This window comes from Glandiceps talaboti, chromosome 2 (genome assembly GCF_964340395.1).
Source record: "Glandiceps talaboti chromosome 2, keGlaTala1.1, whole genome shotgun sequence".
Taxonomy (NCBI): Eukaryota; Metazoa; Hemichordata; class Enteropneusta; family Spengelidae; genus Glandiceps; species Glandiceps talaboti.
Window position 1 is genome coordinate 33,374,899 of NC_135550.1, and position 24,188 is coordinate 33,399,086.

The following is a 24,188-nucleotide window of genomic DNA, read 5'->3' on the forward strand; positions in this document are numbered from 1 at the left end:
GATTGGTATGTTTGCTGATCAATCACTCATGTCAGCTTTACAATTTATGATATAGTAGATTAAAAAACTATTGTTATTTGTGTCATAAATAACAGAGGGGCAAATAAAACTAGAACCAATTCTTCAATCACACATCGGGGTGGGGGTGGGGAGGATATGAAATTGAATCATGGGACATTCAACAAGTTTGAAGTGTGTGGAACTGTAGCCTCATCTGTCCTTTGTTTAAACCCGAATCTGTTTAGAAGTGTTTTAATTTTGAATGAACTATGTAAAAACTCCCTTCATCTATACCATACGACATACTAGTATTTGACCTTCAGTTGGTCTACTGCTGATGAACCTAACCCCACTCATCAATTTATGGAACGCTTTGCGTAAGTTAACAGAATAAGTGCTAAGGTCGATGTGTACGATATTTGGCCTTAGCACAAACACGTACATACATTGTTTGATAATCCAGCAACGTGCTGTTATTGAGGTCTTTTAATCGTTTGTTGATATTTTATGTAAAATGTTTGTAAACTCAATGCAGTAGTATCGGTGCCCTTCGAATAAAAACTCGAACCAAATAAACAGTATTTATGGTTTAGGTGAATATTTAGCTAAAATCACAGTATACATAAATCTTCTATCGTAAACTACTTGTAGCTCTATCGAAACTTGCCATGTAGTTTGTGTCGTCATCTAAAATAACCGCGAAAATACTCTTCAGTCATTTCAGTTACTCTACTACAACAGTTGTCGTCAAAAATAATATAAATGTTACGAGGAATCAAAGAAGAAAGCCACCGACGCTCAGAGAACGTCTTCAAAGACATCTTTATATTACTAGTACATGTATTTTGCTATTACTCAGAGACAAAATACTAGATGCATAAGCTTAATATATTTCTAGTATCTTGTCGTCGCTCAAAGAACACCTTGCAAAACAAGAGACAATTTTATACGTATGATCTTGCCACCGCTTAGGGTACACGTCAAAATACAAGACGTCTTCCTGTTCATCGCTCAGAGAACACCTCACAAAATACTAGTTGACGTCTTTATATTATCTCATCGCTCAAGGAACACCTCACGAATACAAGACGTCTTTCTATTAATAGCTTGTCATCGCTGAGAGAACACCTCACAGCATACAAGACGTTTTTGTAATATCTTGTTATCACTTAAGGGAACACCTCACAAAACATAAGACGTCCTTATGTTGTATTGTCATTGCTCAGAGCACAGGGGGGGCTCCGGCTCAGTTAGTAATGTTTACGAAAGCAAACAAACAAACAAACAAACAAACAAACAAACAAACAAACAAACACAAGCAAGCAAGCAAACAAACAAACAAACAAACACAAGCAAGCAAACAAACAAACAAACAAACACAAGCAAGCAAACAAACAAACAAACAAACAATAATACATATGCAAAGTAGTCACAATTACACATACCTCAATTGTGACAATTTCGCATATTTACTATTGTTTGTTTGTTTGTTTGTGTGTTTGTTTGTTTTAGTAAACAACACTAACTGAGCCTGAGCCCCCCATGTGATTTATCATCAACTTTACTCAGTAGGCGTTATAGCAGATTACAATTTTTCGTTAGAGTGTTTGATACAATAGCCTACCTATACGGCCATCGTTACACTATTCCGCTATCCTAACTGACATTTTGATCTTTCCGCTACGTAAGTAGCTATTGATACACAAGCCGGAGTCGACAAATGGCATCAAAATGACGAGTCGTTGGGATTTAGTTGTTCGTGAAGGAAATTTATAGTGCTGTTTTTTTTTTATAGATATATTTATATTTATTTACCATCCAACAGGTATTGCCCAATAACAGCATTCAGTGTTTTAGTACAGGAGGAAACAGGACTACACAGGGAAAACTACATGGCACTCAGGCTTAGTTAGTTATGTTTACGAAAACAAACAAACAAACAAACAAACAAACAAACAAACAAAATAAACAAACAAACAAACAAAACAAACAAACAATAAATAAATAGATAAATAGATAGATAGATAAACAAACAAACAAACAAATGAATGAATGAATGAATGAATGAATAAATAAATAAATAAATAAATAAATAAATGCTGACAAGTGTCAACAAGAGAGTAATTACAAATCAATATCAACTACAAGAATTACTATATGTTTTCCTATATGCGAAATGGTGGGTATGTACAATTGTGGCCATTTCGCATTTTAGGAAAACATATAGCAATTTTTCAGTGTTCTTGGTAACAATTTCTAACTACTCTCTTGTTGATGTTCGTCAGTATTTATTCATTTATTAGTTCATTTTGTTTGTTTGTTTGTTTGTTTGTTTGTTTGTTTCTTTCTTTGTTTTCGTAAACATAACTAACTAAGCCTGAGTGCCTTGTGGAAAACATGCGTTGTTCGGTAGCGTCAAACTGAAGGACACCCTTCTTACTTTACAGCAAGGTAAATTTAACTTCAAACCCAGAATGCGTTCGAACCCCACTGAATTGGCCAGTGGTTTACATGTAACCACTCGGCCACCCACAACCCCTAACAGATATACAGTTATACAGTTATACAGTTATACAGTTATACAGTGAATCGATTTATGCGATAAGTTTATCTTGAGTGATACTTTTTATTTATGATCCTTCGATTTCATTAATGTGAAAACGATGACAGTTGAACAAAATTACCTAAATAAGAGAAATTCCTTTCTGGTCACAAATTCCCTATTCAGATTAACAACCTGTAGAATTACGACGTATATGAGTGTGTACATGTCGTCTTCCACGCTAAAGATAGAATATGCCTCACGTGTTGGAATGCTTGTTGCTAGACAATTTGTACGATACAAGTGTTGATGAATCATTCACGATCGGATATAAATTTTTACGTACTCAGAAGCCAAAAATAACGTTTGCGTTGACAAAAAATACCCACATGAAAGGAGCGTGATAGGCTGGTGTTTACTCAAGTCACCCATATCATCATATCCTACGCTTCTATATATCCGGTTATGTGGCCTGAATGATAAATTTAGCCTATGTAGGCAGGGAGCTTCGTAGTTAAGATCTTTTCGGAAACAACACCCACAATATCATAAACTATAAAACGGGGTATCGTACAGTTTAAATTCCTAGCATAATTTGGATCCCAACTTTCCATGATTCACAGGATGCGGGAAAAAAATATGTACTTGAGATTTAAAAAATGTGTAAATAAGATGATAATATATCGTCCAATATCTCTCATTCTAATTTTATGAATGGAAGTTCATGCCTTAACTTCATGGTGGTTAGTGAAGTGGATTTACACGGCTGTACGTCCGATACGTCAACCGGACAATAATAACTGGTGCCACTAACCACGTTCACTCCCTCGGCCACTGTTACCAGATTAGCACTGACGGATAATGAATACACGTAGAAGATATGTGTCATTAGACCGGGTTACTACTCATCCCAGCTTCTTTATAACACTTCATCTAAACATTGACTATATTGATTTTAATTTGAAAGGACATTTCAAAAGTTCTTTGTTTCGATAGAATGTACCTTGTCTATGTTGTGAATGACAGTTACACGGTCTAGCGAAGTAGATATCGAATGAGTTTTAATAGAATCGTACTAGTCGACTGGTCATCCCTTAGCCAGAATATGACAACCAGGCGTGGCTCCTTTCACGCCCTTTTGTCATCGAAATTAGATTGTAAATCATTCATATGCTTTGAGATGAAAGCTAGGGAATTCTTGAGATGCCAAAAATTCCGGTAAAATAAAGGAAACTACCAGAGGCATATAGGTTCACCCCACTGGAGTGCGAGAAAATAAACAGTTATTATCACCATAACACAGCCATGATGGATACTAAAGATTCATATATGTAAAACAAGACAGTGCACCCAAAGACTTTTTGTAACTCGTAAATGGGTATTTATAAATAATGAAAGCAAATGTGTAATTACATTAATTGGATTGCAATAAACCATAATCCTGTTTTACTCCTTTGTTACTATTAAACTGTGGCTTCTGTAAGTTTTGACGAACAATTGTGAAAACAATTGTTTGTATTGCATTGAGTGATGTTGGTGATATGAAGTTCACACATTTGTGAGAGAACTAGGTATTTGTTACACAAGTGTGAGGAACAATTGAAGGGGACTTTTATTCCCAAGTCGCATTCTTGGCTTTCTTTCACTATAGAGCTATACCCTGAAGGACAGTTTCAGAATGTACTATTGGGTAATGAACAGTAAATACGTTCACAGTAGTCGATCGCATTGCTGCGGTCACCTGGAGATGTGTAAAACTTAACAATGGACATCACATCTATTTCTAATCAACAATCAGACACGATTTTGTAAATCAACTATCTGGTTATAAATAGATGGTTCTTCCGCTGACTCTTTTATTTATGGTTTTCATTCCCCAATCCAACCACTGCGTGATAATCGACACGTCAAAAGTTACTACCGCTTACTTATGTTAGCCCGTGATGTTAGCCACTCTGTCACTTTGGCGAATACACGTTTACTAAATACTATGGTAATAAGTGTTGTTAGCTTTTTAAAATTTGTAACTTAAAAAAATATTATATCAATAATAGCACGAGCCTTTAATGTATATATAGGGACACATGTCAGTAATGTCGTCATATCATGCCATCTGAAAACCTCAGCACATGGCACACCTAAAAGAGAGGAAGGAATCTAGCCACGCACTGAATGGAATGTGGTTTCCGTGGGCGAAAACAAGTCGATCGTCTGCCAATATATGGACACGTCCTTTCAAGTGTGTAGCTATGCTATGAGTTCAGTTACTACACTAGTGAAACAGTAGGCTATCTATCAGTCATTTACATAACCGATAACCCCAAATAATACACAACAGTGATTATCAAAACTGTCATCGTTATAAAGTGTCCCGTGATTTAACATGTTCATAAATGTAGTCATATCAAAAGACTACTTTAATAGTTGTAGGATTCGTATATACGTGTATGTACTCCGTTTCTTCGAGGTAGTCAGACACCACTTTCTCCTGCTGTCTATCTTGAGTATCTGGGGGAGTACTAGTGCTATATGGAAGAGCCGCACACACTCAGCCAAGAATGATTGACGGAGGCAATGAATGCTAATAACGGCTGGCTACTATGCACATTGTATTGTGCAACCCAGAACGCAGATCACTAGAAGTGTCCGGTCACAGTGTTTGGCGACGCAGTGTCCAATCAGCATTGTTGCTGACCCAGCCCCCAAAGGTGTCGGGGTTGACTAAATACACGAAATTTTCTCTCCACTTTTCATACATCACCGATCCGCATGGTGAGAAGAACTGTGAAACTTGGAGGAGTACACTGTAGCCAGTCGCAGTGATCAAACGCCATATTCGCGCGAGCTAAGCTAGCTGTTGACCACTTCCTTGTTTTGGACTTATGTACGTTGGCGTGTTTATGTGCGTAAAGAGCTTATAGTTAGAAGCAAGTCGTCGCTGTGCAAGTTTAGTTGAATTCAAACTTGTACTTTATCATTTACGAAAAGTGACAATATCCAGGACGATGGCTACAGTGCGAAGACATGGTTTTATCGTGTTGTTGATGATGGCTTTAGGACTTACTTCAGTCGTCAGCCATTCTTATTCGTGTTCCCAACCATGTGATATGAGTGCATGTCCACCAACAACGGACTGTAAAGGAGGGCTAGTAGATGATATCTGCCGTTGCTGTAAAACGTGTGCGAGGCAGGTGAATGAAAGTTGTGGTGGTATTGATGACATTTTTGGTATATGCGATGAAGAACTTTTCTGTTCTGTTCAACCACCGGCCTTCGGGGAACCGATAACAGGCAACGAAGATGGTACATGCCAACGTAAGTTATATAGATCAGACCTCAGTCTTCTTTGTAAACAACCTGTCTTTAATATGCCATTCGAGTTTTGTGCACTTACTCACGACAGTTCAGTCATGTGTAGACGTTAACTTTCAACTGGACGTTCACCGATTCGGTGATTGCATTTGATAAATGGGAAAAGTTGACTATGTTTTTTCCCTACAAAGTTCAAATCGCTCGTTCGGTATCCCAAAGCCAAACATGCTTTGCACGATGTGCCACTCCGTCGCGTGACTTCATTTTCTTTCTTGTCCTCTGAAAGGCTCACATATTTTCAAACATTATAGGGTTAGTCTATTACCATACGAACAATAGGAATTCAGCCGTCTCAAATAGAGTGGTTTATATTGGATAGGTTGCTTGTAAGTGTTAATTAGAGAGCGCTGTTCTTTCTCTATCTTATAAAAAAAAGTAAATAGGTTTTTCTCGGGTTCCACAATGTTCATTGGTCATCCCCGGCCCATTTACCTTCTCTGAACACATACATGTACATGCACCTTGATTATGAAGTATACCGTTAAACGTCACACTTAACATATGTGGCATATTTTGATACAATCAATTGCAAAATATGAATTCATACTTGTTGACTGGTAAATAATACTTGCTTTCTACGCTTTCATCTCAAAATAAACCTTCGCCAAAGTACTGGACAGAATTGTTCGACCAGATAAAAGAAACTATCCCCGATCAAGTTGCACAGATTTTAGTCATACTATTTACTAGTCAATCACGCATGTTTCACTTTTCAATGATTACAGAGAAACCAGACCATATGAAACCCTGTGATGGGCGGTATACGGGTTGTAACATAATTAACATGGAGTGTCTGTGCGAAACTACTGTAAAGGCATGTTTCAATCCCTACGACTATGCCGATAAAAAACAATGTCGAAGAGCTTTGTCGCAACTTGGAGGTAAGCATTATTTCTGTTATCAAATGGTCTCTTGTACTTCATGCATCCCGAAGGTCCCATCACCCCCATGGCCCCATACAGTGCTTAATTGTGGATTTACTACAATTTCGCGCGTTTTGGATATATCATATGGACCATGCTAAATGTTGCTCGATGACTAGCGGTGATCAGTGAACTGAGTATCACTGCACTTGTGTCATTAAAAGTATCCATGATTTTTGTTCTGTACCAAATAAGTAAGTGGTGTTGTTTGTGTCGATCATCCTTGAATGGGTGTATTGTTATTCTTCTCTACCATTGTAAATAATTTGAGAAAGACAGGTTCTTGGTCTTGGACATAATGTTGCTTTTGAACCAAGATTAATGTATGGCGTCATATATTTTTCGTCTGGGAACCAAATGCTGTAATCCATTGAAGTGTACCATGAATTTGGTTGTTGTATCCCCCCAACTAGTACAAGTGCATTCAAATTTCATACCTGATTACATCCCTATAAACCCCATCATTTACACCCCCTGGTGATGTGCTGATTCAAAAGGCATTACAAGATTGAATTACATGTGTATAGACTCCAATGTGAAACCATAAGGCAGCTATAATTTCCTGTAAAGAAAACATTTTTCATGACATGTTTATTTCTGTAATGGCACTGTTTCACTAATTAAATTAACAGAACACTACTGTCTTAATCAGATCTTAGTTGTAGAAATAATCTGTTTAGCAACTATTGTTGTATCAGCACAGAGGTGGTTGATGACAGTTAACAGGAAGTGTGAACTATCTGCTATGTTTGAACAGTTAATTGATGAAAACTGTCTGATACCCTATCAGCTGACTGTGAAAGACTTGTGAAAAGCACTCACATGGCAGGAAAGATCTAGCCATCAAGTACTACCAAAACTAGCCAGAAAAAAAATCTCTAAGAAAAGCAGACATGCTAACCGTCATAAACATTGACATGTTCAAGTATTTGTTCTGTGTGGTACACTTGATTTTTTGCCTTGTCAATAAGACTGAAGGAGGGTGGAAGATTTAGATCAACTGTAGTAGTAAGCAGTTGGTTGTGATTGATCAGCAACAGTGAGACAACAGCCTTCAAAATAAAAAAAATAATACTGCCATCGTGTTTTCAATTCAAGTCAAATAGTTCTTTGAAGTCAGAGTATCATAGAATTTGATAGTTTGTTATTCATTCTGTCAGTTGGTGAAAGCGCATCAGAGGATGGTGGTAAACAGAGCAGGTTTAGCACTGAAACCCAAACTGTTCAGTTTAGATTAATACTAACTAAAAGAACAGCACATTGTGTGGGTAGCTTAATACATAAAGGAGGCTTTCATGTAGTAGTTGTGAGCTTTACTGGTGTTAATATCAAGGTGTCTTACTCCTGTATGGCTTGCTGCCAAAGTGACACAATGAATAGACCTTTGTTAACCTCTGCATAATCCTTAATCTGCCTTGTTTAACTGAATTAGTAGATGGCTGACCATGGCACAAGTTCACCTATCAGTACCACAGTTTAGCCTTCAAATAAGAATGTCAAGTGAGGACTTGGATAATTCTGGAACAAGAAGAAATCAAAAACAAATTTCAGTGGTAGATGTGAAATAAATAAGAAAAAAAAAAGTTTGCTACAGTCATGTTTTCAAAATAAAATTTGATAATTGAAAAGAAAAAGAGGAAGGTAATGCATAAGGTATAGTTTTGCTAGAGTTTGAACAAAAGTTGCTAAGAGCAAAATAATGTTGTTCAAGGTTTGTGGCCCACCCTTTCACACAACATTGAAAAACTAACAATTAAAAACCATGTCACATAACTGGTGCTGTAGGGCAGTGAACTATTGGCAACCACACTGGAACCAGGCACAGCAGTCAATGACTCCAATGTTGGTTAAATATAGGACTGGTAGACGTGCAGTTTTGCTGAAGGGGAATTCATATCTGAAAAAAAATAATAGAATTATTGTGAGGCACTGCTCAATACTGTCATTGTTCTTAGCCATTCAGCATGTCAAGCTGAATTCTAACCCCTACTCCATCGTACCTGTGTTCACACAGCAGTACCGGCTTTTACCTAGAGACTGACTTCATACTCAGTGGTGTCCATGGAAAACCATATGTGAAGTTGCCCATTCTGATATCACATTATCAGTAATATGAGCCAGTCATTGATTCAAGTTCAAATAGTCCTAAGTAATCATCCATTCACTTTGTTGACAAATTTGCCATCATGGTCATTGATATACATAACTATTGGTAAACCACCTCAAAATAATCACACAGTGAGAATATATTGAAATATACCATGATGTCAGTCTAATTCCACAATACCCTAAAAATCAATTTACTGGTACTCAACACACCCAAACATATCATGCAATCATTAACACTGCTTAGCTACATATCAAAGGTTGAAGTATGCACTGTGTACATGTAGGACAGGTCAAATGCAAGAACATGCAAAATATTGTGAAATTTTGCAATTTGAACCATAAAATGATGGTATTCAAGATATGAACCAATGTTTTAGATACCAGGTATTCTCTCTGGTAATCTTTCCGATTTCTTTTTTCATTTGATTATATTTTGAGAGGGGGGAAAATGTGGAACCTTTGATAACACAGTGACAGTAGGGTATGTGGTTAGGTTTATCAACTTACTGCTCAACTAGTATTGACATTTTGTCATGTAGAGTTTCACAGCATTATCTTTAATAAACAGAACATTCAACTTAATAATACTCAAAATTAATAGAGCCCAGACTACACAGTACACAATTTGACTTGTACAGTATGTTAGGTATACAACACTACCATCAGAACTTATGTGGATGTGAGATTCAAAGAATTGAAAGAGTCAGTTGAGTTCTAAACCCAGAATGATGACTGAAATATGTAGTGACTGCATGACTAGCTATGCTATGGTGTATAGGGGCGTGTAATATTTCATAGATTGTTGTTTTCCAGGTCTACAGACTAAATATAACAACCTTTTGACTATATATTCCTACCTGTAAGGAGAAAAGAGAGTAAATATTTCTATGTAGTATAGAGATTGATACATTTGTAGCAGCAAGATTCGTATGATATTAATATAAGAAAATGGCACTCTAAGCAATAATACATACCCCTGTGCTATGGTGTGGGTTAGTGACCGATAGTGTTCTTTTGTCTAAATAGTTAAAGCCATATTTGGAATGGCTGCCCCCCACAAAAATGCAAATCATTTGGGCTAAGTTTTAGGTCAGGAAGTGTTTTTATGTAATGAAGTATGTATTTTATTCTGAATGTGGTAGCAGACAAGTTAGCTGTGTCTCATGGGCTTTGTTTGACAGGTGAGGATAGCAAGATCAACTTGTAAATATATCAGTTGTTGTTGGTCAACAAAGTAGAGTATTATTTAACAATTGTATTGTTATGTAGCCACAAAGTAGACCTACTAAAATAAGTGCAAAATGTTAGCAATGAAGCTTACTTCCAGTATGGATGGCTGTCAAATTTAGAACCAAAAAGGGAGAAAATTCCAAGTAGTATAGGGTTACTATGTAGCATGGCTTCTGGTTTCTTCTAAAAATGAGCTACTTAATTGAAGTACTAATACTTCTGTCAATAAGGATGGCCTGTGGCGCCAGCATAGGCTACTGCAGTGTTGTTAGCAATGATTTGCAATAGTCTGATAGCTTACACTGAAGTGGGAACATCCCAGCCTATTAGCAAAGTGCCCCTGCTATAAACTGACTTTAGCCTCTGTCAGTCCACATCAGAGGTTGATTCCAATGGAGATGTCAGCAACAGAAACAAATCAAATTCATTATGTATGTGTTTCCTTCCCAGTCTTTTCAAGATTCTAATCTGTACAAATCTCAATATTGATCAGTCCCTTTCTTTCATCAAGGTACCAAGGCCACATCTGTTCACATTCAGTCATTAGTTATTTAAAGCTAGCTGACAAACACAATCACATTTCTAAAATTTCAAAAACACATTTCTTTTAAGGTTTGGATTGAATTCTCAACTCCTGTGTCTAAACTGAAAGTAAAAAGGTTTTCACTTGAAAATGTTGAGATATTAGTATAACAGTTCTGACTTTAATTAAACTTGATATGCAATTATAAAGACCTAATGACTTGAAGTACTTATTTGTACCTTTCTTATGGTCAGTCTTTGCCAACAAACCAGCAATGGTGGGTGGTGGGGGTGGGGATGAGGGGGGTTGGTGGGTTGGTGGGGGTGGGGTGGGAGTTGACTTGTTCCATTCTATAGTACAATATTTTAACATGATGACACCAATGCAACATTTTCGTAAGTAAGGCTTTGGATAGGTCAGTCATTTTTGCACTCCATTTCAATAAACATTTTTGTAATATTGCCTTCATCATAAAATTGCATGGATTTGAATTATTTTCACCTGTTGGTTGATAAGATGACAAATATTAAAAGAAGATGGTGTAGACATAGACAATTTAGGTTGAACTGTTTCCCACAACATCCTTGGTGTTATCAAACATGATCACCTACAAAAGTCACCTGGAGATATATAGTGAATATGTGTTAGCTTTAGTAGCAAGTACAGTGATCCAGTGTTTTTCTTTGATGTGTACCTGTATACTGACAAGAAGAAAAATAAGATATGAACCCGCTTCTGGAGGAGAATAAAGACGCCTTTGTAAGGTGATGTTGATTCTGTCATGGTTAGAAACCTGATGGACATCAGTCATTGAATGGTTGGAAAAATAAAAATGGCAATAACAGCCACCTCTGGTGTATGCGACGAAGAATAGAACTTTAATTGTGGGAGGCGAAGTAAAAGCTTTCTTTGTATGATATGAGGTGAAGTTACACAATGGCTGGAAGTGAGGACACTGGTGACATAGACTAATTTAATCCTTGAATGGCACTTCCCCTATATCCCCTGATTACCCAACTACACTAATGCATACCCATCATTGCCATCAAGAGAAGTACACGTTATTTCTTTTCCAGACATGGGAATAAGCTAAAAGAATTCCATGACACCCAGTTTGCCTACATTGTTGGTGAAACTGAAAGATGGAAACACTATCCAATTCAGTTCTTTCAGTGAAATCATCAGACCATTATACTATGTTCCGCTACATTACAGGCTAAGATACATTAGTCACCATTCACCATCCAAGATAAATATTTTTTCATGCTTGCATGAACTCTGGTATATATGTTTGGTAAGTAATTGAGTTGAACTGGCAGACCATAGCTACTCTGAACGATTTTAGTTGTTAGTTCTTATTTGTAAGATTTGCTAAACAAAATAAGGCCAATATGTCAATTTTGTGGATCAAAATGATTGGTCTATTTTTTCATGTGAAGTTGTTCGAAACAAATCTTGCAAAGAAGGCATTACCGGGGTATGTGTTTGTAAAGAATTTGGCAACTTTGTAAAGAAAGCATCATTTGGTTCTTAAGAACTTAGGCACCTCTGGAAAAGGTAAGAATAGTTTTAAATTGGAAGGTTAGATGGGTCAAAATATGTGGCCTTCCTTGAGTCCAGCTCAACTGAATGAGGTACTTGACTTGACCACAACAAGAGCTTAAAATAACCTTGATAACATTAATGGATAATTACTGAAAGCCATGTAGGGCAGAGAGTCCTTCCTGTCATAAAACATCAGTATGGTCAGTTTATACATAAGATGGGTCATGACATCACAACATTCTGTCATGTGTCAGTCATGTCAAGTCAGAGCCAAGTGAATGGTTATTTTCTCTCACACCAAATAGCAGAAACTTGTCCAAAATAAACAATCCTGATAGTAGATGTCATTTAGAAAGTTGGCGTGTCAAATGCCTGAGATAGGTATGTAGCAAGAATCCCACAATATCTTTCCCCTCTGGATACAAGGTTAGAAGTAAAGGTTTGAGTCAACACATAAAGTGCATTTTAGACATTCTGAAAGTTACTTATGTGGGTTTGTGGCAATTGTACAAATATTGATAAGTTATTTGAGGACATTATATCTGATGATGAAAAGAATGGCACCATGACAGTCATGTTAAAATTGCTGAGAATCTTACTCCTGAGCTAAAACCCTCACACTCTCTGTCATGTGTTGTTGCTGACCAATGTCATCATCGAGAAGAATAGAATGGGCAGTTGTGCCCAAAGGCACTTTAGGAGTGGTTCAGATAGTTCAGTCATTTTCCATGAAGAGACATTTGGTGGAAAGGTCACAATAGTCAACTGAATCGTGTCATAAGTATCACTCTTGGTTTTATTTCACACAAGGAAATAATCAACATTTGCTGAATTTCTTTGAGATCAAGAGAGTTTATATCCATAAATTGTTACTTTTATAAGTTTAACCTTGTGAACACAGTAAAGCATGTCAACAACTCTATTCTTTTTTTTTCCATCTCAGTGATATTCAAAACATTTCAGGAATTTGTGTTTCTGAAATTGGTTTCTCATCTTTGAGATAGCTGCCATACCTGCAGAATTATTAGGTCAATTTTAGCAGCATCTGTGAGATAGTATTTCATTGGCTTAAAGAAGTGAAAATTGTAAAATAACACTCATAGAAAGAATGAATTCATCATTTTATCACATATCCCACATATCTTTCATTTTATCCAAGCAAGGAGCAATAATGTTTGCGTGAAAAGAAAAACGTTTTGATCCACATACGATAGAAATTTATGGAAAGTTGGCATTTTAAAATTGTGTACAGCACTTGATTTTGATACTGCTAGTTTGGAAATGGCTATGACATTCCAGTTTCACTATATGTCACGTATATCATGCACATAACTGTGTCCCGATAGTGTTAGCTGTTACTAGGTCTGAGAGGAGAGTTGCATCAACCATTTTGAATCATTGTACTCTGTAATGGTATGCCAATTAAAAAAATTGTCAATAAAAGTTTACTTTCTTGAAGAGTGACAATGCATTGAGCATGATAGTCCATTCCCACTGGATGTTAGGCAGTTTGACAAGGTGGGAATATCTACAGTTAATGATGAATGGTGAGAATGTTGATGAATGGGCAATGAGAACGGCCCATCAGGTTGAAAATTTAAGCTTTTCAGAGGCATTCCAGACAGTGGTCTGATGTCCCAATAAAAGATGACATTGAAAGACTAGACTGAAGAATGTGATAACCAGACAGGGTACCCTTCTCCTGGTATGAACAAAACTTGACAACTCTGGCCTTGACTCCTCCAAGACCAAGGACACCAAAATGTGTACACTAAATTGTGCTACATTTTTGGAATCCTGAGAAAGTATGTTTCATGTCATGTCATCCTTTTGCTGTGAGTGATCAATAGCTGTGAAATATAGTAGAAGCAGTGCCAACAATAGTTGACTGCTGAGATGAATACCAAGTGGCATTTACCACTACCTGTTAATGAGCCATTCCATACAGTCACATGAAGCTATGTTATTAAGTGCAAGGCTTCAAATTCGTATATAGTTGTATTTCCCACAAGACACTGTGTTCAAGCTTATAACCTATCAAGATGACCCCAGATGAGGTCAGGTCTCCCCATTCATATTAGCATTGTCATGTTTAAACTACTTGCAAAGTTGGGTAGGGCAAGCCAGAAATATTTCAACTACAAAAATGCAGTGAAAGGAAATTTATGATACAGAAATACCAGATGCAGAGAGTAGAAAAGTTACAGGTTTCAGGCATTCTTGGCGGTGCATGACAGTTACTGCTTTAAAAGACAAGAAGAAATTTCATACATGGGCAACAGAGCAAAGTTAAAAATCTAAACAGAATTACAGGAGGTAACTTAATAAACTATTGGCCTCAGTGCAGAAGAAAGATTGAATTCACACAAAGCTATTTTGAACTGGGGTTTTATGGTACAGAAGTGGGTTGTTTGTTTCACCCAGGTGCATGATGCTCAATTCACTCTGTGAAAGGTTAGTCATACTTGTAGCATAGTGACAAAGTCAGAAGTGGCAACTGGTGGTAGCGAAGACGATATGCTGAAGCTATAAATTAACCTAAGATGAATGGTACAACTCAGACAATTTCCACTTCCCTTGAATTCCTTTGTCCAAAGTACACATTACCTTGGTTAAACTGTAGAGGAATTAGTCCTGTTGATGGTGATTTATGTAACTACTAGTATTACTAGAAAACATGGCTGAGTATCCACCTGTATAAATCAAGCTTAACACTTAAGTCTCTTTTATTCTTCTAACTCAAGTATAAATGATGGACCAGGTACAATACCCACATACTGCATATATATGTATGTATGTATGTATGTATGTATGTATGTATGTATGTATGTATGTATGTATGTATGTATGTATGTATGTATGTATGTCTGTCTGTCTGTCTGTCTGTCTGTCTGTCTGTCTGTCTGTCTGTCTGTCTGTCTGTCTGTCTGTCTGTCTGTCTGTCTGTCTGTCTGTCTGTCTGTCTGTCTGTCTGTCTGTCTGTCTGTCTGTCTGTCTGTCTGTCTGTCTGTCTGTCTGTCTGTCTGTCTGTCTGTCTGTCTGTCTGTCTGTCTGTCTGTGTGTGTGTGTGTGTGTGTGTGTGTATGTATGTATGTATGTATGTATGTATGTATGTATGTATGTATGTATGTATGTATGTATGTATGTATGTATGTATGTATGTATGTATGTATGTATGTATGTATGTATTATATATATATGCTCTCCAAGCTGATTGAACACTCTACTTGGCGAAAGAAGAATGAAACTCTATGTATGTAAATATATATATATATATATATATATATATATATATATATATATATATATATATATATATATATATATATATATATATATATATATATATATATATATATATATATATATAATTATATACTCTTAGCAGCAACCAAACAACCAAATGGTTTCCATAGTGATACATCTGTTGAGTGCCTAACCCAAACCAGACTAACCATTACGTGACTTTTTACTGGATGGTTAATTTTAGAGTGGTAATAAAAGTGTTGACTGGACAGCTGAAGACGTCCATGGTGTAAGGTTTGTGATCAGCTTAGCAGCTTGACAGTGACTACTTCTGAGCAGGCCTGACTGTACTGCCTGTCACCTGTTCTGTCAACTGTTTAAGATGAATGTTTCCGGAGAACATTACAGAGTCATCAATCAACAGGAATACCAACAAAATTGAAAATAGCAAGGATATTACACGAAATGAACATGTTGAGGTGACCTGATCCTTGTCAGAAGTGCAAGTGACATGATTTTGGGGAGTGTTGTAATGACAAGATGACAGGGTACTGGCAGTTAACAATACTACACTGATGAGGTCAATACATCATTGTACACATACAAAAGTTATAGCCTTGATGAGACATACTTATGTGGTACTAGAATTATAACATATGTAGCAGACTTAAACCTGAACACACTATGAACTTATCAACTAGTATTGTGAATTTGAAGACTAAAATAATACAGTTCATGCAAAGTTTGAAGTCTTATTACAATTACCAAAACTATAGTGTTAGTAGACCACTAACTTTCCAATATTTACTTTAGAATAGTTTATGATGAGAACATTTTGCAAACTTACATATGTGAATTACAAATACAACAAAATAAAACCTGAAATTCCTGGTGATAGAGGCCAGAAAACTTACATTGACTTGTGAGTGAACTTTCTGCCATCTTAGTAGGACATGAAAAACATTCCATGCAATTGAGTCAATTGTGGAAAAATAAATAAATGACTTTGAAGTCTGTTTGATTAATTATTGAAACTTCCCTCCATTGTCCATGAATAAATAGATAGTTATTTAAAAAAAATGATAGCTATTCACCACCAGTAAACAGCTGGTTATAGATGTCATTCCAATTAAACTGATAGGTGCATCATGAATCATCAGGAATCAATGAACTTAATATTACTAGCATTTGTTCCAAGTCATAGGATAAGTTCAGTGTGTTTGCCTGCCAATAACAATATCAGCACAGCATAGCAGATGACCAAGTCATAGGATAATTTTAGTCTGCCAATAACAATGTCAGTACAGCATAGGAGATGACCAAGTCATAGGATACAGTTAAAATTATGTACATTGGAAATATATGACATCTTATCAATGAGAAATAAAATCTTAATAATAGAATACCAGCTGATACAGTTAATTAAGTTTTTGATGGCGTGCGTAGGTTGTCTTAGAGATAGGTCTCCTTAATTTGTGATTATTAGGTGTAGTTGTCTTTGTGTTGTATTCTCAGGTATGCTAAGCCTAACTGTAAAATACAATTTATGGCCACAATTTAGCAAACAAATTGTCATACCATAGGAGGAGTTAGTGGATGGATGTATCTTCATGTGTGTTCAGTAGTATTGTACAGGTTGAACAATGATGGCCATTATTTTGTGCCAGTCACTTGACCTAATGAGTGTTAACCCTTCTCTTTGTGGGGTCTGTCCCTCCAAATCACATTTCACACCTTTATGTCTGCAGTATAAAACAGAATGTCTGTACAACATCTTTACATGTCTGAGTATTCTTCATTAACTCTAATTGTCTTAACTTTTCTATATTTTTTCATGTTGCCATGGAAATGATACAACGATCAATTCATGCATGTCCTACTTGGTGGTATTCATGGCCAGGGCAATGTACTGAAAGGGTGTTTTACTAGCTTACTACCATAGTCATAAATTTCACCATAGCGTGTTATGACTTTGTCCATTTCTTTGACTACTTTTGGAGTCTTTTGTTCACTGTAAGAAGTGTGTTATTCTACTGTTGTCTACACTTGAAAGTCTAAAATTGATGTGAGCAATCACAAACTTAAGGTGAAAGCCATTGCAATTTACTACTTTTGTCTTGTCAAAGTAGTAACACTAATAACTGACAAGGACCTCATTTGAAAGCCAGGCTTATCTACACTTTTAAAGAGCTTGATTGGAGCATCATTATCTATGTGTCTAGCTTAGGACTTGTCTAATGAGCTTATAAAGGCTTTGGTCTGTGTCCAGACAAGCACATTTCACAATTTTTCATTCCTGTATGTTAGTTTTCTCAACTGTTATTAACCATGCCCTAGGAGAAAGTCAAGGAAATTGTCTTTTGAGTAAAGTTTTCCTAGTGAAATATGCAATGTAAGTGAGTAATGTGTGTTTTTATGTGAAGGCATGTCAGGAAGAGTCTGTTGAAGAGGAAAATGCCAAGAAATTAGAAGCATGAAATAGCTTTTATTGGTTACGTTTCAGAATAACATGGCAGAACTACTTAAAAAGCCTCAAGGTAGTTTTTCTCAGGGCTATATCATGTACCAAAGTATCTTGTTGTTTACTGCCTCAGTCTACAAAAAAACACTGCATGCTGACAATAAACTTGAGAAAAACAGTCTGTTGATAGCATGCAATTGTAGATGCAAAGAATAGCGTAAAATACTTCAAAGCTCATCTATAGTGCAGTGTGAATTACATGAGAAAAGGAAGCCATACAACTTACAAGGGCCCCCCTAAATTTAGCAAGATATTTCCCCATGCCATGTGTGTGCCATGTATTATAGAGGTGTAAAGTGCTGCACTATCCCTCTTTGTGACTGTTATGAGTGAAGAGACACCTAAAGTTTTGATGTTTGTTTCTCACAGGATCTGACATTTACTTTTAGTTGTTTCAGTATGTTCAATCTATTATCTCTTCAGTATGGAGTATTCATTTGATAAAACAGGTTCCAGATCTGGATATTGGTCCCATGAGCAAGAGGCTATCAAATATTAAGCCAACCTAAAGTCGTTCCAATTCCAAAGAGATTCATATTGATTCCTATAGTTGACATGCACGTGATCCAGCATATGTCTAAGTGTAGATACCTATAGTGTAATGAATGCCATAGTGTAATGAGTGCCATACTGTAATGAATGCCATACTGTAATGAATGCCATACTTGTCATATCTATCTCAGATGTATTTCATTGATGAAACATAGCAACATTTACCACAGAAAGTAGACTTATAGTGATGGGCATTCATTGAGGATTCATCGAAAATAATTCCGAGATGTAAAACTGTAGTGATGGAAATTAAAAAAGCACAGTGATATTTGCAGACATGAATGAATGCATTACCCAACCACAAAACAAGTGAAAAAAATTGTTATGCAACTTGCATGGTGTTGGTGATAAATAAAGCCTGTTGCATATTTGTGTGGATTATGTTGTCAAATGTTGACATGTGAACAATGGTAACATATCTCCTGTTGTGTTTCTAATCCTTACTGTGATATCACTGGAATTCCTCTATTTTTACTTAAGTATACTTATAAGCAGAATGCAAATTTATGAGCCATATTGAAAATTATTGTGCAAGTATTTTACATGTATGGATGGCAGTAAATTGATAAATTTGAATGATTTCACTGCTTATAATTGTTCAAGTCAATGTGATTCAAGAGTCTTTCTAGACATAGCAATAAATGAATATCAGGATGTCTGTATTTTATGGAGTTCCCTGGGCAGTTACATGTAATAGTCAACAAAATGTACAGTTTATTTATTCAATACACAAGAGTAAATTTCAGACCAGAATAACAACTCATAAAAACCTGTATTTGTCCTTATTATAGTATAATTAAGATGGGATTATTTTTACTGAGTCACTTCTAAACCAAAACCTTGGGTTTTATCCACATACTCACCTCTTATAATTACATTGTTAGGATTAATATTGTCCATGGATGTAGACACAGTAAAGTGTGCCCAGTAGATAAATAACAGTTGGTGTTTACTATATCATCTTCTTGGTTTCCATGGTTTCAGTGGTAAGAAGGACATATGTATATAAGTACCAAGGTCATCCTGTTCATCACAGGCCTTCCCATTTTGTTCTGCCATACTTTGACAACAGTTTTACTGAAAGAACATTCTTTCAAGCTGTTTTCTTGCAACCATACCTTCACATGTGTGTATGCATTGGAGGCTGCCTGGAACCAGGTATACTTTACTATGGTTGTCCATGGCATAGAATTATTAGAATGAAAACAAAAATGATGTCTGCCAAATACTGTATATGTTAATAATCTTATACATGTAAGTTGATTTATTGACTGTATGATGTACACTAATATTCAAATTGTAATTAATTTGTGTAGATTTTGGTAAAAATACTGTGACAGTTGAGGGATTATTTAATCTTCTGCAAAATATGATAGGATGATCTGTGATCAAAGCCCCCTCCCTGTACTTTGATCTGTCAACATACATGTCTGTAAATAAGAAAACATGTCAGGCCCCCTGGCAATCATCTTCACATTTCTAACTTATCAGTTGTTTACACTCGCTTAATTCCATATTCTGCCTACCCATGTTATGTTTCTGTGGTGTGTTTTATCTATGGTGAACTGTCAAGGACTCTTCAAGTTGTCAGGGAACTACTTCATTCATGATAATTTGGGTGTGTTTAAGGCACACTTTTATGATTAGGTGATCACCATGATAATACGTTATCATTTTTTAGCTTCTTACACAAACCATAAGTTGTATGTTGAGTTATACTTTTAGGTTTAGATCAGACAAGTGATAATATTGCATAGGATTTATCCTTACACTCTTACCACCTACAATGCAGAGTGTTAGGTTTAGATTAGACCAGTGATTTATCCTTACACTCTTACCATCTACAATGCAGAGTTTTTGATTAAATGAATTTTGGGAAGTAGGAATTCAAATAATTATCGTTTCGTAGAACCTTCTGTAATGAGAATTACTAGAAGATAAAGTCATCCTACGATTCATAAATTTAAGGTATAATTTGGTGACAAAAATTCTAGTCATTCAGTGTACTTGACACTGGTTTTGGTGAAGTCCATGTCGCCATACCACCAATATCAATCAATACTTTACATTCTTGGTGTAGTAATTTACTGTTATTTGTAATGTTTAGGCCAAAACCACAGAAGTGACAGTTGTCAAAGCAATTTATATATGCCCCCATGTATACATGTAAGGCCAAGGACTTCAGCCTAGTGGAATTTTGATTGGATTTCAATACAGACATCGTGGTCCACCTATTGTAGCTTGAGCCTTGAGCTGAACTTTTACATTTAGTGTATAACTTGGGATGGTCCATGGGTGCACAAATCTATTCAACTAATTCTTTCATCACTCATGCCAATCAAAACTATGTAGACAGCCAAAGGCAAGAATAAATTCATCGGAGGTTATTCAATAAACTTTCCCCACACCAACAGGTGGCTTTGGTAATAGTACAGGTATAAACAGCTTGTACAGTGTTTATGTGAAAGTGACAAATGTGTTTAGCAGGAGCTTGCAGTGGTTGTATGGTTTGAAAGGTAAAGGAAGTCACCAGATGAATAAACTATTGAAGTAAATGATAGTAAAAAATAGTCAAAGACTACTTAGCCATTTTATAGGTTAAGCATATTGTTTGGATCATGATTTCAGAATTCAGGGTGTGTGTGCTCTATTTTTCAAGAATGCTAGAAAGTCTTGAGAAAAGCAGAAAATGTCATTGAGTAGTGGTAAACTCTACTCAACATAGCAAAAACATGGCTGCAATTATTTGAGTCAAAACTATTTGGCATTCTTAGTCACTTCTATGAGTATCACCATAGCATTTGATAATGGCTGAAGATTGAAATACAGTATGATTTGTGGCAAGCCTGCCAAAAAAACCTAAAGCTAAAGTCAAGGCAAGGACTAAATCCTACTCTTGACTGAATCTCAAATCAGCACTTGTAAGTAGCCAGTAGTTTCTTTTTCTCGTTACTCCTTCAAAATTGAAATAGCCTTTACAAAAAAATGTAGTAATATACTAATAAGAAGGAACGTGATATGTGGTTTATCATGAATGGTTAGATTTTGTCATGAATGGTTAGATTTTGTCAGGAATGGTTAGATTTTAAGTTCCATGATAATTATGCATTTATGAACACTTTTGTATTTAGTATAGTAATATTACAACAACAATAACAAATCATAACATTGATTGCAATATATGTCATATTTCAATATGTCAAAAAAAAAAAATCACAATTTTGTATACAGATGATGATATGAAGTGATTTACACTAGTAGTACAGTTGTCGTGGGAGGGGTTGAAGGGTTGGGGTTGGAACCGTATCATAAGAAAATTTAAATCTACATCAACATGAGCATGAAACCAACCATCACCACAGCCCTGCTGTTTCTGATACATGGGAAAATATAGAGTAGTACAAGAATAGATTCAGTCATTCAAAGATCAGATATAGTGACTTGTTAGTAGTTGCCATTGGCATAATGCATGTGTGAACTAACAATCACAGGATAGTGTTTTGTTTATCATAAGGATAGAAATAAGTGCAGTGTTAAATATCACCAAACACAGATAAGATCTTCCCCTGAAATCTCTGCTGCAATTATTGTGCACCCATGCAAGAAATTAACAATTAAATACTTACACTTCATGAACAAAAGATGGAATGACCAGAAACAAAAATTATAAGCAATGGTCTGGTAGTTGAAAGAATGTAGTTGCACCAACTCCTCCAATATGCCATCCTTCCTACACCCCCTCCCCACCCACCAAGTTTTATTCGGCTCATCAAAGGTATCAGAATTACAGTCTATTTTTCATGAATGAATGGGTTAGCACATGGACACATTACGCACACCTGTTCTGGTTCTTTTTTCTGTGGCCAATAGGAACAGTAAATATCTAGAGATAAGTCAATTAGTGATGCCACCCAAAAGAAAGCCGATGTTAGGTTATTTGAACAAATGCTGTCGGGTCCTTTTCACTCTCTTTGCTTAACGTCTCTGAGAATGTTTACAATTGTAAGTAAGATGGGTTGGCCAGTGGCAAAGTCGTCTTCATCTACTTCTTTTATTCCACTTCAATCAAACAGTTTGGAACAGATTTGGACCACATGGGCTATGAAATGGACTTTTTTCTCATTTCTCATTGTATTTATTTTTAGTTCAGGTGAAGAAGACTTCTTGAAGGCACATCTTTCTTAAAGTGTGATGTACTACAGAGATGCATAGGTTCATTCATGATGTGATGATTCCAACAATATGGTTTGATCATTTGTAATTGTCACAGCTTGAATATAAAGAATATTGAAACTGTCGCCATGTGTCAAGTCCATTGCAGAGATAATAGCTTGTTTATGCCACTTGCTATAAATGTAGTGCCATCACTTTTTTCAAATAAAAAAAACCAACAGTAATTATGGAAGTGTTCACCTGTAAAATTGCACTTTGACTCTAAAACATGAAAATGATCAAGTTGTATAATTATCTCTATAATTACAATGATATAGTGTGAAGAGCGTGACAGTACCAGTCTAACTATATGAAAGCAGTCATTCTATCTATAAAAATTTGTGAAACTAAATTACATTGCAAACACTTAGTTACTGGAACAGAACAGCTACACAACACTGACAAACACTAAATTACATTGCAAACACTTAGTTACTGGAACAGAACAGCTACACAACACTGGCAAACACTAAATTATATTGCAAACACTTAGTTACTGGAACAGAACAGCTACACAACACTGGCAAACACTAAATTATATTGCAAACACCTAATTACTGGAACAGAACAGCTTAGTTGTAGTAAGCATAAATGCAAATTTGTAGTAGTTGTTTTGGCAGTTATACATGTGAAAAAGCCTAACTGATTCATGACATCAATAAATTGGGCAAATGCTAATACTACTAACTCCCGGTGGTTGACAGGCAGTGCAGAAACTGATCCTCTCAATTTAAAACATTAAACTGTTGAGAACATGTGAGCATTGTATTGAATGGGACTGTACTGGTTTCCACATCTCAGCATTGTATTGAATGGGACTGTACTGGTTTCCACATCTCAGCAATGTATTGAATGGGACTGTACTGGTTTCCACATCTCAGCAATGTATTGAATGAGACTGTACTGGTTTCCACATCTCAGCATTGTATTGAATGGGACTGTACTGGTTTCCACATCTCAGCAATGTATTGAATGAGACTGTACTGGTTTCCACATCTCAGCATTGTATTGAATGGGATTGTACTGGTTTCCACATCTCAGCAATGTATTGAATGAGACTGTACTGGTTTCCACATCTCAGCATTGTATTGAATGGGATTGTACTGGTTTCCACATCTCAGCATTGTATTGAATGGGACTGTACTGGTTTCCACATCTCAGCAATGTATTGAATGGGACTGTACTGGTTTCCACATCTCAGCATTGTATTGAATGGGACTGTACTGGTTTCCACATCTCAGCATTGTATTGAATGGGACTGTACTGGTTTCCACATCTCAGCATTGTATTGAATGAGACTGTACTGGTTTCCACATCTCAGCATTGTATTGAATGGGACTGTACTGGTTTCCACATCTCCTACAGACATCACTAGGAGATGACATGCATCAGTAAGCTCATTTGCAAAAGCAG

The 24,188-nt window shown here is 36.2% G+C and overlaps 1 protein-coding gene across 2 annotated transcripts in view; it reads left to right on the forward strand.

Moving 5' to 3' along the window:
* The first annotated feature begins 5,208 nt into the window (after positions 1-5,208).
* Positions 5,209-24,188, forward strand: part of LOC144451130 (cysteine-rich motor neuron 1 protein-like) — a 55,033-nt gene continuing 36,053 nt past the window's right edge. For both annotated transcript variants that reach the window (XM_078141905.1, XM_078141914.1), the window contains exons 1-2: positions 5,209-5,857; positions 6,640-6,795. In XM_078141905.1, the coding sequence (XP_077998031.1) occupies positions 5,548-5,857; positions 6,640-6,795 (466 nt within the window). In that variant the 5' untranslated portion in view covers positions 5,209-5,547. The remainder of the gene's footprint in view (positions 5,858-6,639; positions 6,796-24,188) is intronic.